Raw genomic sequence first — 18,150 nt, 5'->3', positions numbered from 1 at the left:
AAAATATAAATGAACCTCAGTTGAATTTTTAGCCATGCTGCTTCCTCTCTCTGGAACTCCATTCTGGAGTCCCTCTGGCTTGCATAACTCCTCTTTCGAGGTCCATTTCAAAACGTACCTCTTTGACTGTGCTTTCAATCATCTTTCCCCTTCCCTGCTTCTCGGCTGCCAAGTCATCCTCCCAATGTGAAAGGCAGTATATACAGAACAGGAATAATAATCCTTCACGTGATATAGCGCCTTTCATTTTTTCAGTGGTTCACAGTAGTGACGCTGTATTTTGTGGCTGAATGCAGCTAATTAGCACACAGCAATGTTCTACAAACAGCCGTAAAGTGAAAGATGAAATTTATTTGGAGGTTTGTTCTCCAGAACACTTGAAGAAACTTGCTTCTCATTCTGAATAATGTCATTGGATTCACCTGAATAGGCAGACGGGACTTCAGTTTAATGTCTCATCAAAAAGACATTCCCCAGTACTGTATTTGAATGCCAGTCTAGACTGTGAGCTCAAAGTCCCAATGTGGGGCTTGAAACCACAATCATCTGATGGGGCAAGAATTCTAATAACTGAGCCCGTCTGACACCTATTGTCATAACATTCAGTTCTTAAGCCTGATGTCCAAAGGACACCAACATTTCAAAGCACTGAGCCCTTAGGTGAAACATGGTACACAGAAAGAGATCAAGATGATGCCACAGAGATAAGACATTGTAACCAATAGAGGTTGAACATTGAAGATCACACAAGGGAGATTTCAAGTTCTGAGCTGGTTGAAAGCCAGAATGCAACTTGAATATAAGTTCCCTTGGTTACATAATTAACCACTAATGATAAGGAATACAGATGTTTCTTGAATCATTTTCACTGGTTAATTCTATAATTCTCTTTGATCGTGCCTTCAGCTCCGCTCTCGACTCTCTACCCCCTCCTCGCTCGCTCCCTCCCTTCCCTCACCCTGACCATTTCCCCCCTGCTCGGGTCCTGACCCAACTGTCCAGCGCCTTGGGACATCCTCCCGACGTGAAAGGCGCTCTATAAATGAAATCTTGTTGCTGTTGTTGTTGTATAAGCAACAATCGTGTATGGGTCCGAACATGGCTAGACCATAGGCTACTATCCTGCATTTTAGTCCCCTTTGAGAGCTTTTAAATGATTAAGGCTTCTCTAATTGATTTAAAAAATAGCTAGTTGATTTGAAATCTGGCTCAGACAATGGGAAACAGAAAGGAAGGAGAGGGTTTTAAGGGCTAACAGAGGTTCCTTAAAAGCCTCTCTCTCGCAACATGCCCCAACATGAAGGGACATGGACTCAAACGGTTAACTCACTTTCTTTTCTCCATAGATGCTGCCTGACCTGCTGAGTGTTCCCAGCGATTTCTGTTTTTGTTTCAGATTTCCAACATCTGCAGTATTTAGCGTTTTGTAGGAAACAGAAGGTGTTGATAAAGCTCTCTCTGGGGAACAGAAATAAATGAGCTTTATAGGAATCTGTTCGGGGTTCCCTGCTGCTCAAGCTCCTGGATGATGTACTGGATAATTCTTGCAGTATTGTAAAATAGCACCTAGCCGTGTGGCCAATTGCCAAGTGCAAGAGATTGATAGCATTACAATGAATCTGGATAAACTGTGTGCGTGAGATGAATTGTAATGGAAATAAATCAGTCATGTTTCCTATTATTGATCACTATCCAATGCCTGCAGTTGGAAAGTGTATTTGTCTGGACATCAGGTACAGATGAGAATCGGCATGATTGCGAGCCATATGATGTAGTAATCTTGGCATTCTATTCAAAAGGTGTACTATATATAAAATATCTTTTTTAAGGCGTTTGACAAAGCACTTGATGAAAGACTCCTCCACAAACAGTGGGCACAGGGTATCAAGGGCAAGACATGGACATGGATTCAAAATTGAATTTTGAAGGGAAGGAAGCAGATGGTCTTTGTAAGGGGAACTGGGTCTAAAATGGGACAGGTATTATGCAGCATCCCTCAGAGATCTGCACTGGAACCCCTCCTGTTCCTCAAGTATATTGACCTGAATTCAAAGAACCAGTGGAGGATGATATCAAGTTGGGGGGGACTGTGGAATTAGAGGAGGCAGAAAGGGCCCACAAAGAGAAATTGATAGGAATGCACAGGGGCTGATAACTAGGTTTAATACTGATATATGCAAGCTACTACACATAGATCCAAGAATAGGAAACACAAGTACTCAATGGATAGTGTTGAACTTGCCAAAAGGAAAGCTGAAAGAGATCTAGGGGGATTAATTGACTCATCGTTCACTGTGTCAAAACAGTGTGAGGCAGCAACAAACAAGGCAAATAGGCTAGGTCCAGTTCCTGAGCCAAGCGGGTCCGCAATATTCCAGGGCAATCCTGATTCCAGTCTGGCCTGCCTGGCTCATCGGCAGGACTTGAAGGAACAGACTGGGTGCAGAGATTCATCTTACTTGACTTCTGTTAAACTTGCAAGTCAAAGTCCTAACAGGTAGTGTGTTCTTTACTGAACAAGCAGCAGGAAGCTTGCCAGGCAGTTCTTTCAATGTAAAGCTATGTGGCTTTAGCTGGTTAAACTCAACACTTAACCCAATGTACACTCTGGGGTCCCCAATCCTTGGCAAGAGCCAACCTATGGCAAATATTCTCCAGAATTAGGCAAGATGGCTGCATCCCTCCAGGGAGAGATAGATTGCATCCCAGACACAAAAATACAAGAAGAAAACAGAAGTGAAGAACGATTTGTTGTGATTCATCCTTTAAAATGGAAGTAGCTGCAAGCTTGTTATTTAGTTCTTCCAGAATATGGCATTTCTATGGCAAGTAATAATACTGAGAGCAACACAAATGTGTGGCAGCCTGTTAGGAGTACCCCTCTTGTCCTAACAAAGAACTAAAGTGGTCCTCAGACTCAGTTACTAATTGTCATAGAAAAACTACTGCAGAAGAAGCAGCCCAAGGTATGTGTCAAATCACTAAGCTTGAAAGTACAATCAAGTGATCAGATTTGCACCATGCTAAATCCCATTATAATTCACTCAACTGAATACTGTAGCAAGAACCTATTACTTAATGCTTGTGTGCATGTTGAATGACCTGGTTATTTCTGTATCAAATTGCTTATTTACAACATTCTTTTTGATTTGGTTTGTGTCATGTGTTTCGTAACTGATCTTAAAAAATCATACATTTCGAGTACGTGCAGCAGGACTGTGTTAGTTGAGCAAAGGGGTAAACAGAGCAGTTGGGTACAAGCAGGTTAGAGAGGTAGGGAGGTGCAAGTGTGTGAAGGAATTTGTGAAGATTTTGAAGTCGATCCTTCGCAATTCAGAGAAGAAGGCCAATGATGATTCTGGATCTCTGAGCTCTACAATACAAAGAGAGATTCATAGATCTGGACATCTTTTCCATGGTTAAAAGGAGCAGACTAGAGTCTGGGTTATAGGTGCTGAGAGGCAAATAAAAGATAGAAGCAATCAGGCAAAGACCATAAGACCAAAACCAGAAGACACAGGTTTCAAACTCATAAGCAAGATTCCAGGTTAGAAAGATTCCATGTCTCCCTGATATGCCTATATAAACAACTGCAATTATCGAAAGACGTCTTATGTATAATATCTGTAAAATTAGTGCCTTGGGATGTCCCCCCGATGCGAAAGGCTATTTGTGATTTCCGAAAGCTGAGAAAATGCAAAAAAAGCAAAATCAGTTGCAAATATCCACCTTAATTGCTAAATAATGGGCTAGATGTGGTGGAGTGACATGGAGAAATAAGACACCTCAGAGATCTGTTCCTCATCACCACTGCCAATGCCAATGGTCTGTTTGCCATGCACATATTTTATGGTGACCAAAATCAAAAACTATTATGCAATTAGTCCACATAAAACAGGCCAATTACACAATTGTATTTGAAGGATTCCATTCCTAAAATACACACAGACACAAAATGTTCCGCTTAAATCCTAGGTAAATCAATTTATGTTCAGTTAAAAGTAATTACATTAGAGTGCAGTATGGATTGAGTCCTCTCAAACACTGTTGTTCAATAGGCATGTATAATGCAAGTACATGGCTATTTTCCATTGACCCAGATGCAACACTATACTTAACTAAGTATCACGGTTTTGTGGTATTTTCCTAAATGTTTTCATTTGTTTCAGATGGTTACAAATCAGACTTATGGGAGGCAACATGTAAAAGAAACAATAGTAACTCGAGAGAGAGAGAGGTAGGAAATGTAAAATACAGTCTGAAAATGACTCCCAACAAAATGTAGTAAACGGATAAAACTCCAAGCTTTTGCTGTTCACCACCATTAAACTGATCAAATGTCATATTAAGGAAACTGGAGTGTTGGGCACCATCCAACTCAAACCCATATTGCCCAGCGGAAAGTCTTGTACTGCCACAGAAAATACGAGACTTCATTGCAATTTAACCCACATGTACAAATGTGTTCATATTTCAGTGCAATAATGAAAGGTTGAAAAATTGATGGTAAATAATAATAATCCTTGCGTTTGATATAGCGCCTTATCACGTCTTCTAGACGTCTCAAAGTGCTTCACAGAATATACTGTAAAGTGAATTGACTGTATATTTGTGGGCGATACGCGGCAGCCAATTGCACACAGTAGAGTCCCAAAAATAGTGACCAATTCATTATTGGTTTTTTTTCTTGAGCGATTATTATCAGGCGTCTGGAGGAAGGAAACATACCCAAGGTTTCGCCCTGCCCGGTCATCAAAATCAATAGTAAATAATGGTTTGTGCTACACCATAGAATGGTCCAGGTTCAACTTGTACAGGAACTCCTCCAAACCGAGACTGCTCTGGACAAAGTCACAATGACATTCTTTCCATCGGTGTGTAGGGTTCTCTCTGCCTCCTTCGACACTGTCGACCATTCTATCTTCTCCACTGCCTGTCCTTTCAGCTTCACCTTCATGATTCTGTCGCTGCCTCACTTTATTCTTAACTAAGCCAACAACTCCACTTCATATCAGCTTATGGTATCCGTCTCACCACCACGCTGTCACATGCAGCATTCCTTAGTGCTTTATCCTGGGTCCTCTCTTCTTTAATATCTAAATGCTTCCACTCGGTGATGTTATCCGCAGATATGGGTTAACTTCCATATGTATGTGGATGACATCCACATCTCTCTGCCACCAACCTTGATTCAAGCACCTTTGCTTTTCTGACCGATTGCCTGTCAGACGTGGATGAGAGCCAACTTTCTCCAGTTGAATGTCAACAAAAGATTGGCTCTTCTGCTTGGCTCCTGTCAGCAACTTCTCGCTTCAGGTGCTGACAGCATCAATCTACATGGATGCACTATCCACCTCATGAAACCAGTACAGAACCATGGTGTCTTGTTCAACCCTCAATTGTCCTATAAACCTCACATCCATACCCTGACACATTAATCTTTTTCCTACCTCCACAACATTGCTCACCTCTGCTATTACCTCTCCCCTCGAGCCACTGAGATCCTTATCTATGCTTTCATCACATCCAGGCTAGAATACCTCAACTCGCTCCTTACTGGACTTATACTGGACAAGAAGATCCAGTTCTTCCCTCCACCAGATTCAGACCATCCAGAACTCTGCAGCTCATGTCCTCTCCCGCACCAGGTTCCATGAGCCTCATCCTTGCCCAGATCTTGGCTTCCCATTCCGCAGAGGATTGAGTTCAAAATCCTCATCCTCACTATTAAATTCCTCCACGGTCTTGCCCCACTCTACTTCTGCGAACTTCTGCATAGCTTGCCATTCCGAGCACTACCTGGCAAGCTTTTACACTGCTTGTCCAGTTAGGACCATCCTACATGTTCGGACTTTGGCTTGCAGAGTTAAGGGGAGCTGAGTTGGAAGAGTCCCTGTCCCTCCTTCAGCAGGTAGACACCAACAAGTATTTGTTTACCCAGAATGTAATTAACAGCTAGAACCTGTTGCCAAGAAGGATGGTTTGGGCCAGGACACTGGGCTCATTAAAAAAGCTAGCTTGATGCTGTGATGGGAAGATAGTGGGGTGGTTTGATTGTGTATATTTTTTGGGCTAAGGATTGGACGTGATTGCATGAAGTACTTTCTGAGTAGTGTCAACACTTTCAGTTAATCAACATGCAAACCAAAATCTCTGCGTGGCTTTTGAAACAGAAATTGTGTCAGTGCATTGCCACTTTGAAGACTTACTGCATTGTGTATCAACAGGTTTTGACACTTACCTTCTGCAAGTCTTCTATGGATGTTTCAGTCTCTTTCAACTTTTCTCGAATAATTTGTTCTTTGGCAGCTATTTGGGATTCTTCGCTCTCTAGGTTTTCTATTTCTCCCTCAAGTCTGCAACAAATAAAAAGGTTTTCACGTCACAAGATCACAAGAGAGATTTGGATGAAGAAGGCTCTTCAGCTCATTTGATCTCATTCCTCCAGAACACACAACCTACCATCTTCCCACTATAGCATTGAAGTGTTTCTTACATGAGGGCTGGCCTTAAACACCCTTCCTGATAACCTGTTCTAGTCATTATTTTTTACCTCTGTGTAAAGAAATGCTTCCTGATGTATGTCTGAAAATCCCCCGTTGCTACGTTGAAACTGTATGCTCTTGTTCTGCTACTTTAGCATATCTGAAAACACTGTTTGGAGTTTACTATCTCAATCCCATTGAAAACCACTCTTTTCAAAATATCTCTTTTCAAGGCTGAAGAGCCCTGATTTGTCTAACTGCTAACTTTTAACTTGGGGAATCACCTTTGTTGTTGTCCTGTGCACTACCTCGAGGGCCTGGGAGCTCCCTTGTCACAGTAACTAGAATTGTATGCAAAACTCTACTACATATATGATTCCTGTGAATCTGAACTCATCTGACTTCGCAATATCGCCGTACATCCTCTTTGCTTTATTTATTGCTGCCTGACACATGGTAAAATGACAATTAGTCAAACAACATGCCCAGATCTCTTTTAGTTTGAAGTTTCATGGAGTGCCTAATAACTTTACTTCCTGTATATAGTACCTTGCATTTATCAAAATTAAACTTCATTCACCAGTTATCGACCTATTTGGAGTCCTGTAGCTCAGTGGTTAGAGCACTCGCTTTGCAAGCGAGAGACCTGAGTTCAATTCCAGGCAGGGCGAAACCTTGGGCAAGTTTCCTTACTCCACACGCCTAATAATAATCCCTCCAAAACAAAACAATAATAAATTGGTCATTTTCAATCTACGACTGTTTGTGGGACATTGCTGTGCGCAATTGGCTGCCGCGTTCGCCCACAAATATACAGTCAATTCACTTTACAGTCCATTCTGTGAAGCGCTTTGGGACGTCCTCCCGACGTGAAAAGCGCTATATCAAATGCAAGGATGATTATTATTATTATTATTTGCATTCCCTATCAAGCTCTCTTTGTATGACCTTTGGTGTCTCCTCTGATTCCACAGATCCCCCAACTTAATGTTGATCTTATGTGCATAATTTTTTTCAGGGCAACAGAATGTGCAAACTGGGAACTTATAAAAGTGAAGAAAAAGAATGCAAACATGTGTCAACATCAACAACACTCGCCTTAAATGACCACAAAGTCTCACCTCAAAATAAACAGTTAACTAACTAGGGAGACACATGTGAGTGAATTTAGAACAGCAGTTTCAATGGGGGTTCCGATGAATGTTCTCAACATCTCAACTTCAAGTTTATCATTCAAAGAGGTCACTGCTTGTAATCACTGTAGTCGAATTAAGTGCTTTCATTGCGATAACCCCCTAGGCCTTCCCATCTGTCCCCCAATGAGAGAAGTAACTAACTGTGGGAATCTCGGCAAGAGATGCAGTTGTCAGTCTTGTCACAAATCTCATATAGCAAGTGACTCTTCCTCTCCCCCATCCCCATTACATTTTCTTACCAATTAACACATGCTAATGAGGAAACCAAGCATAATGAACATGTTGGGTTTTTTTTTGCATACATGCATATATTTACTTAAAAAGCAATTCATGCTTAAATAAATGTATTTTGTGTCTACCAACAATTTATTAAGATCACATAATTCTCATTCTCTTCTGAAAGACATTTCCGACTTTCTTTATAAGACACTAGACTCACACAATCTCAGTGTTTGTATCTCTAAGTGATTATAACATGCCATACTGTGGCTTCTAAAAGTTTGCCCACTAGCAATGTGAAGCTGATGAGTCTATAGTTCCCGGCTCCTCTCTTTCATCCTTCTTGATGAGAAGGATGCATGTTGGTTTTAAACACCGGCACAGACTAGTTGGGTTAGATGGTCTGTTTCAATGCTGTAGATTCTGTGTAATGACTCAAACACAGAACGCCAAGTCACACATCACCGTCAGTTTCCAAGTCCAGAGAACTCCATTCCGTCAATTCTGCAAAATGCCTTATTTGATGCCTCTTAATATATCTCATGAGCAAGAGCCAAAAGTGGGAAAACTCACTTGATTGCCAGTAAGCCAAGTGGAGGCATTTACTTAATAATAATATAATAATCCTTGCATTTGGTATAATGCCTTTCACTTTGGGTGGACATCCCAAAGTGCTTCACAGGAGTTACTCTGAAGTGGAATGATTCTGTATTTGTCGGAAAAATGTGGCAGTCCAATTGCACACAGCAATGTTCCACAAACAGCCATGGAACAAATGATCAATTTTATTCAGGGAATTATTGGGCAGGAGATTGGGAGAAATTATCTTCTCTTTCGAAATTGTGCCATGGGATCTTTAACATCCACCTGAACATGCAGACGGGACCTCAGTTTAAACATCTCATCTGAAGAACAGCACTTTTGACAATGCAACACACCTCCAGCACTGCATTGGAGTTCAAGCTTAGACTATGTGATTCCAAGTCCCAACGCAGGGCTTGAACCTACAAACTCTGACTCAGTGGTGCAGTGCTATCATTGAACCAGGCTGAGGCATAGGCGGTAATAGCAATGGAACAGGCAGTTCAGCACCACTAATATATGGCAACGTTTATACTTCACATGAGCCTTCAACTTTAACCTTTACATTTGATATTGCAGCTTATCACATCAGCAAGACATCCCAAAGCACATACGTCTTATACCTTTCTCATACCCTCTATTCCCTTCTCCTTCATGTATGCATTGAGTTTCCTCTTAAATGCAATGATTCATTCGGCTATAACCACAGATTCTGGCAGTGAGTTCCACCCTTCTGAATAATGACAGTGTCAAAACCAGGCTGAGAGGTCCGGGGCAAAGATAGCTTGGATCCTGCTTGGCAGTGATCACTCTGAGTGAGTGTTTTGACAGATTGTGGTCAGAGCCTCTGCTATTTCCTTGCTGACTTCCCTCATTAATTCTGGGATGCATACCATTAGTCCCTGGTGACTTGGCCACTTTGATTTCCGTTAAGTTTCTCAGAACCACTTGCTTTTCTGCTTAGCCTTTCGGATTGCTTCACCTCCCGCCCTTGTATCCCAACCTTTTCACTGCCACACTCTTCTGTGAAAACTGACGGAATGTAAAAAGTACATAAAACCCTCACAATATTTCATCATAGAATCATAAAATTATACAGCACAGAAGGAGGCCATTTAGCCCATCGTGTCTGTGTCGGCTCTTTGAAAAGAGCTATCCAAATCAATCCCACTCACCCTCTCTCTCCCCATAGCTCTACAAACTTGTCCTCCCCCAAAAATGATCTACTATATTGTTATATGTGCTTGTGGGTTTGATTTGTGTGTATATATTTGTGTAGATAATTTCTGTGTAGGTCTGTATGGGGGTGGGGGGGCGGGGGGGGGGGGTGTGGTGGGGGATAAAACAAGATGAGTGAGGAGCATGGCTAACCCTTGTACATTGTCGCTCTGACACTCACTGAAGTTGAGTGACCAAATGGGTATTCTGAATGAGCATTCTTGGTGCCGTTCTTTAACAGTCAGCTGATCTGAATGATCTGTCTCTTGAATAAAAAACAGGAAGCTCTGACATTACTTTCCCTTGAATTCCAGGGAATGTTGAGCTTTCTGGGTCATTCAGAACTAGTCTGTGGGGCGTCCAAGCTCTCAGGAAGCCGTGTCAAGGTTATATGTTCAGGAAACATGTGTGGGAGGGGTATCCCATGCCTTTGTGCTTGCTGTTGTCATTCCCCAGATGTATGGGATCCAAGCATCGATTGGAATATTAACAATAGCAGGAAATTTTTGAGAAAGGTGGAGATGTTGTTAGAACAGCCTCAAGTCTGAGGATTTCCTGACTGGATTGCTTTGCACAAAGTATGTTGCAAATTTCTTCCCTGAGCTGCACTGTATGTGTGTGTCAGTCCGGCTCAGTTGGGTAGTACTCTCACCTCTGATTCAGAAGGTTGAGGGTTCCAAACCCATGTCAGGACTTGGAAGCTATATAGTTATTGCTCTCAATCTAATGCAGTGCTGGGGGTGTGCTACATTGTTGGAGGTGCGGTCCTATAGACGAGACATTAAACAAACGTTCCTGTCTGCCAGATGGCACTATTCGAAAAGAGATGGGACTTTGCTGAAGTGCTAGAGGATCAATGCTTATTGGCGGTGCCTTGCTTTGGATGATATGTTAAATCAAGGTCCCATTGGCACTATTCAATATGGGATGGGAGCTGCTTCCAGTGTTCTGAACAACAATCCTCCAGATGAACTGTTCGTGGGGCAAACACATTGCCAATCCTGCACAGGCTGAATCTGTCTGAATTCTAAAGAATAAGAGGCAGGAGGGAGCCATTTCAAGGCTACTTTAAATTTAACAGGTTAAAATTATGCTTATAAACTTTGTAGGTTGTTGTATTTAAACTGGCTGCTGCTTCTGCCTACAAGAACACAGCACTACACTTTTCCAGCAAGTAACTGTAAAGTGCTTTGAAATATTTCATTGCTATAAGCCCTATATTAAATGCACGGATCATTAAGTATGCGGTCTTGGATAAGTCACAACAGTTTTATAAGGCTCTGAAATCAAAATTTGTGTTACTCCTAAGGTTAAATTGTATTTCAATCCTTCCCAAGATTTCTGAATAACAGTAGTCACAAATATTAATCCTCTCATGTGAACTCCATCATTCAAGGCCTGTGAGTGGGTTGACAACCACTGCCCGATCAAATATTACCCAAACACATTGTCAATCCTGCATAGGCTGAATCTGTCGGGATTCTAAAGAATAAGAGGCAGGAGGGAGCCATTTCAAGGCTACTTTAAATTTAACAGGTTAAAATTATGCTTATAAACTTTGCTAGATTGCTACATTGTATTAATTTGCAAATATCCGTTATTCTCTACTTATTTGAAAATTACCTTAATCCATCACAGTGTGGCTGTATCCATCACTGAGTGATCAGAAAACATATTTCTTCAACATCACTGCTGTCTGTAAACATTTGCACTTCTTTCTATTGTAAGAGGAACAATTCACTTCATAAATTATGTCCTTTGCAAAAAAATATAGATCTATTAATATACAATGTGACTGAAACTAACATTCACCTACCTACCTGCTGCTGTTACCGTCAATAGCTTCCATACAAATACTGTAGCAGAATTGCTTGGTTTAAAAACAGGCTGGCGTACACGGTGGGAGGAGGGGGTGGGGGGGAATCTATATCCCAACATAATCTAATTCACTTCCCTGTGGTTTGATGCAGTTCCACACAGCCTGTTCAGGGTCAGTGAAAGGAGTGAGTGCATTAAATCCTCCAGAAAGCAATGTGTCAGAATGTGGGAGTCTCAACTGAGAGTTGGCAGCAGTCTGAGCGCTCACACATCTCATACAGAACAAACCAAATATCTGACCCCTTCAAAAATAATCACCTGAGTATAGCTGTCAGGTCACTCAGGCTGATTGCTTCCAGTATTTAAGGTGCTATATTTCAAACAAACAGTGAAAGTGATGAAGTACAGGTAAGTTTATGCACGTGCACACAATGCTGTGTGGTTAGGGAAAAAATGAACAGATGGGCAATGCTCCTGAAACTGTCACCTTGGGTCAAGAATTGGACCATAATTCGTTTATGACAGTTCTGAGGTAGGGCAATGCTCAGAAAATTAACCAAATCTTTCTGTATTGGATGCTGATTGACAGTGTTTCCACTTTATAATTACCTTCACCCACATCACCATTCTTTATTTCCTGCCCTGGGCATAGAGTGTCAGCAGACTAATTGCTCTATTTTTTTGGTCAGCTAGGTGTCAGCAAACCTATCACCATGTTTAAGATTATCTAAGTCAGACAGAGCTCTCTATATGTGTGCCACCTACACTTGGAAATGTCTCCATGTCTGGAGTGAAATATGCACTCGACCAAGGGGACAGGCACAGCCAATCCCATTTTTGCCTTTCACAATAATCTACGCACACATACACACATGCACATAACAGTTACTCTTGATAACAATCAGAAGAGAGTATTCTGGCTAATCCAGTCGTGGATTGAGTGGCCAATTTTTTATTTTTTTCAAAAGAATTACTACCCCCGAAAAAGCGATCCGCCAATCGACTAACAACTGGATTCCTACTTGCTGCTTAACCATTGGGAGGAGTTGACACCTTTGTATTCCAATGCAATTCAGTCAGGTAGCTGTGACTCTGATGACTCAGCTGACAAATGACTAGAATGAGACAACATATGGCAGTGATGGGTTGTGCAATCATGTCCATCAGTGGTAACATCGCACCAACACTAAATTACAGAATCTACTGCCCAAGGAATATTTGGAGCTTCATATTGCAATCTATAAATCTGTATTTTATTTAAAGGATAATGCTGATTGATTATTACATAAAAATAACAACAACAACAACAAGATTTCATTTATAGAGTGCCTTTCACGTCGGGAGGACATCCCAAGGCGCTGGACAGTTGGGTCGGGACCCGAGCAGGGGGAAAAGGTCAGGGTGAGGGGAGGGAAGGGAGGCTTAACATGCATGATTGCCTTTTATTGCAATGTAACAAAATCATTGGTGATGACAGATAAATGCCATTATAATTACAAGTGGATATGGAATAAATATAGACTTGATCTTTCCACAAAGTCTATTCCTGGGAGTCATGCAGAAAGCCATACATGTTATAGTAAGCCGCATGTCATGCAGTAGCTGCTTTATATTATTTTTCTGGCTGGAATCCATGGAAAGCGAGGAATTTAGTGCACTTCCAACTTGCATTTTATTACCGTCTCTGAAGAGAGTGGACTTCAAGTATTACCACACAGAAGTTCACCTTCTGTTTAATTGCTAACAGAACAATGTTTTAAACAATTCAACAAAACTTTCTAGGTAGATATCACTGGTTTGCCAAGTGTTTTACCAACAGAAAATGTGCTCACCATGATTTCCATTTGAGTTCAAACCAGGGCGCCATATAAATGAAGTTGTTGTTGTTGCTTTTATTTTTAGTAAGGAATCTGAGTGAGGACTCCTGGTAATCAGGAGTACATCTTGAACATCACATCTGCATTGCAGGAACTCTACTCTGAAAGTAGATTAGAGGCTTCACAATTTGACATGGCATTTATTTATTGGCTCTTTGTGGGACACTGCTATGGCAAATTGGCTGCCGTGTTCATCTACAAAATACACAGATGCTACACTTCACAGTAAAGTCATATGAAACCCTGAGATGTCTCCCTGACATAATAAGGCACTATTTAAAAAAATATTCTTATGTAGTTATTATTTATTAATCAATTTCAATCAGAATTTATTACATATTAGACCTCAATCTTTACAAAAATTTAGCAATAAAATTTTCAAAATGAATACTGTACATAGAAATCTTAAAGTGTCTTTGGGCATCCTCCTGAGGTGAAAGGCGCTATATACACAAGTAAAACATGTAACATTTGTAGTCGTTGTCTGTGCTGGGTATTAAATGGAAAGTTCACTTCTCCTGCCTCTTTGTTTGGCAGGATTTGAAGTAGCCAGGCCCAAGATGTGAAAGTACATAAGAGAATCTGGATATATTAAAGGATTCATCCAAAATCTCTTAATATGATTGTTATTAAATATGATATACCAGGTCAATTTACTTAATCCTGGAGAATATTAAGCCCTCCCCAAAAAAACCTAAAGAGACCACTGTAGGACTTACAATTTACAATAGGAAAAATGTTTGCTTCAAAATAAAAAAAAATAGAATTTGAAAAGGAAGAAAGTATTTACATGGAAGAAGGTAATGGGTGACAGTTAATGTCAGCAGCAGTTAATAACAATGATATTTAAGGAACTCTGTTCATTATACCCCAAATTTCCCAAAAGACATCTTTACATTGCAGACATGGAACAAAACAATAGGTCTCATCTCCCTGCAGGAAGCTCCATGCTGGCTATTTACTTATTTGTATTATTTTGTCCGTTTCTGCTGTGATTAGTTGATTAGTTGAAAACTTCCTTCCCAGGTTGAGAGGGTAGGCGTCCTTTGCTGACCATAGGAGTAGAATGAGAGCCAGAGAATCTCGGAATATGTGGGAGCTCAGAACTAGCCTGGGAACGTGCTGATATCATTCCATTGGAAGCAGGAAATGAGTGGAGTGATAATGGGCCCTCCCTCAGTCAGTCATAATCACCAGAAGAAAAAAGAGAGAGGTTCAAAGAATATTTTTTCACACGCTGTTAAAATATACAACATTTAAAAGGAAATAGGATAAATGATTGAAGGAAAATAATATTAAAGGCTATGGAGAAAGAGCAATGTAAAACGATTAGAAGAGATAGCTCCAGTGGAGGAGCTAGCACCAGTACAGCCACATTGGGTCAAGTGGCCTCCTTCTGTGCCTTAAATGTCCAACAATTCTATGCCTAGAGTAAGTTATGGTATCATGTAGTTATTAATCTTTGCTAGGATGTTGTAGTATTAGTGGTTCCATCCACAGAAGACAGTCCTGGGTTTACCATCTGCCTTTTGCAAAATTGTAACTGTTTTGCAGGTGCTCAGAAACCCTTAGTCACCACACACTTATCTATGCATGAATGGATCGACCAGGTGAATCCGGTCTTGGATTCATTCAGAGTCTTATCTTCACGCTGTCAACTGCAAGGATTATACCAAATTTCTGATTGCCATCCAAATAGTATAAGGGTCGGAAATGTTCAAATATTTTTCTTTAAAAAATCAACTTTTGAATTCTGCTCAAGATTCTCCTTCCTGCTGTTTCCCTTATGATTCAATTCAATGGCATGCTTCAGCAAACAAGCGGCTCATAAGCTTGAGCAGATAATATTAATGTGCTCATCTCAGTGATCATATTGATTCCTCCCCAACACACACACACACACGTACCCAAACATTAATTTATACATGGAGACAGACCCATGAAGCTTGGCCTAATCTATATTGTCATTTAATAATAATAATAATAATAATCATTGTATTTGGACGTCCCAAAGCGCTTCACAGAACACACTGTAAAGTGAATTGGCTGTATATTTGTGGGCGAACGCGGCAGCCAATTGCGCACAGCAATGTCCCACAAACAGTCATGGATTGAAAATGACTAATTTATTATTGTTTTTTGTTTTTGGAGGGATTATTATCGGCGTGTGGAGTAAGGAAACTTGCCCAAGGTTTCGCCCTGTCTGGAATTGAACTCAGGTCTCTCGCTTGCAAAGCGAGTGCTCTAACCACTGAGCTACAGGACTCCAAATGTTATTTGTACAAAATAACTAAATGTCTTAAAATAACATTTCCTTTGGGATAAATTAAAGGTATCATGTCCTATTAATGCAATTTGGGTTATCAGCCATTGAGCCCCCGCTCTCTGGAACTCCATCCCGGAATGCCTCTGACTTGCTCCCTCCCTCCCCTCTTTCAAGCACCAGTCAAAACATACCACCTTGGCTGCCCCTTTGGTCATTCTTGCCCTTTTCATCCCACTTTGGCTGCCACTCTCAGCTCGGGTTCCTATTCAGCACTGTGAGGCACTTTGAGATGTCCTCTCAACATGAAAGGTGCTGTATAATTGCAAGGCTTATTATTGACAAGCTAGATCTGTTCAGTATTGAAAGGAGACATCTCAGAGAAAAACCTGGTAGGACTCGGAGGGTAAACCCGTCACTTGAAGGAGGGATTCAAAGTATCCAAACCTTACACATAGTGATGTGTTTCTGCATGTGTCAGACATGCAGTGTGTTGCGGTACTGCTGAAATTTAATCAGATAAACTGCATAATTTGTTGTTGAAAGCAAGCTTTCTGCTGCTTGTCAGCAAGGTCCACCTTACCCATGTGGAGGTGGCATACATGGAACTCTCAGTCTGGTCTGTGATGGGTTTCCAATTGCGTCAGACAACTGACTGAACAAAAAATAATACAGCCCGATGGTGGGATGGGAGGACAATAGGTTGGAATTCTGGAAGGATGAGATCAAATGGGCTGAAGGTCTTTCTTCATTGAACTTCTCTTGTGATTTTACCAATGATACCATACCAGGGTATTCGACTCTTTGCAGTGCATTTACACTCTGCACACATGCCACCTTGTGGTCAGCAGGATAAATTCACAGTGCAAACGGCACTTCAAGATAAATGCGCTTCTTGTGCATTACAGAAAATACACACATGCACTGTATTTCTACAACACAAAGACATTCCATTATTCTCCCTCAGTGCCATTTGGCACACCGTGGATTTCCTGCATTCTGTTTAAAGCAATATTCACCATTTCATGCAGATTCAATTTCAACAGCAGAGATGTACAAGTGCATCTTTGGAAAAATATAGTGAAGACAATTGTTTTTGCATTGAACTCACATACACTGAGGCCATTGTATCAGAATTTTAACAAATCTTTCATAAAAGGGAGCAAACTGTCTCACCATTCACATTACTATCTTCTCCCTGAACTGTGATACGGAGGAAAAATTATGAAAAATTATATTTATATCACATCATGAATTGGTGCATTTGGCATTTCACTCCTGTATCAAAACTAAAGTTTAGCTGCTGTATCACAAATGCTTTTAAGATGCATATTTTAGGCTCCTGTTAAATAATAATAAACAATAACAATCCTCACATTTGATACAGTTCCTTATCACATTGGCGAGACATCTAAAATGCTTTACAGGATATACTGTAAAGTGGTTCTGACTGTATTTTGGGTGGTGGTAGGGTGGGGTGGTGGGGCAAAAAGCATCAACCAGTTGTGCACAACAATATCCCAGAAACAGAAACGTTGAGTGATCAATTTACTTTAGGGGTTGTTGGCCAGGACACCAGGAGAGTGAAACTCTTTTCTCTTTTCGAATAGTGCATGGGATCTTTGATGTCCACCTGAAAGGTAGATCTCGGTTTAATGCCCCATCCAAAGGACAGCACCTCAAACAATGCAATACTACCCCAGCACTGCATTGGTGTGTCAGCTTAGACCATGTGATTCCAAGTCCTGATGTGGGGCTTAAACCTCCAACCTTCTGGCTCAGAAGCGAGAGTATTACCTCTGAGCTAGTCTGACACACCAAACAGAATTTTTTTAAATTCAATTTTATTTCATAATAAGTCATTCCTGCTTGCATTTGATAAAAAGCTTTAGCCTAAAACAAGGCTCAAAGTGTTCAGATTACTGCTGTTAAGGCATATTGTAGGCAACCAATATGCACACAGCAAGATATTACAAACAGGCATGAAGTGAATGACCGACTTATTTACCCGGAGGAGTTTTGCCCCCTCCTACCTCTCTGATCTGCTGACTCCCTACCAACCTGCCCGTTCCCTCCATTCAGGGGCTCCGGCCTGCTCCATGTCTCCCGCCCGACCTACCATCGGTGGCCGATCTTTCAGCCTCTCTACTCCCACACTCTGGAACTCCATCCCATAGTCCTTTCGCCTCGCTTCCTCCCTTGCCTCCTTCAAGGACGGTCTCAAGACCCTCCTCTTCGATCGTGCCCTTGGTCGCCCTCCCACCTCTCTGCCTTTCCTCACCCCAATCCCACCCCTCCCCCATGCTCGGGTCCTGACCCCTGACTGTCCAGCGCCTTGGGATGTCCTTCCGATATGAAAGGCACTCTATAAATGTAATTTTGTTGTTGTTGTTGTTGGCCAGGACAACACTATTTGTACGAACAAAGTCTATCTCAATTAGTTGGTGTCAATGCATTGCTCACATTGCGGAGTGAATTCCTGTCAAGCCATT

General features: G+C 41.3%; 1 protein-coding gene across 2 annotated transcripts in view; it reads right to left on the bottom strand.

The window, feature by feature from the left end:
- palm2akap2 (palm2 and akap2 fusion) overlaps window positions 1-18,150 on the bottom strand; it is a 157,691-nt gene that overhangs the window by 37,140 nt on the left and 102,401 nt on the right. For both annotated transcript variants that reach the window (XM_007892034.1, XM_007892033.2), the window contains exon 5: window positions 6,242-6,356. In XM_007892034.1, the coding sequence (XP_007890225.1) occupies window positions 6,242-6,356 (115 nt within the window). The remainder of the gene's footprint in view (window positions 1-6,241; window positions 6,357-18,150) is intronic.

Source organism: Callorhinchus milii, unplaced genomic scaffold, assembly GCF_018977255.1.
Source record: "Callorhinchus milii isolate IMCB2004 unplaced genomic scaffold, IMCB_Cmil_1.0 Scaffold1, whole genome shotgun sequence".
In the NCBI taxonomy this organism is placed as follows: domain Eukaryota; kingdom Metazoa; phylum Chordata; class Chondrichthyes; order Chimaeriformes; family Callorhinchidae; genus Callorhinchus; species Callorhinchus milii.
This window is presented reverse-complemented; position numbering and strand designations above follow the sequence as displayed.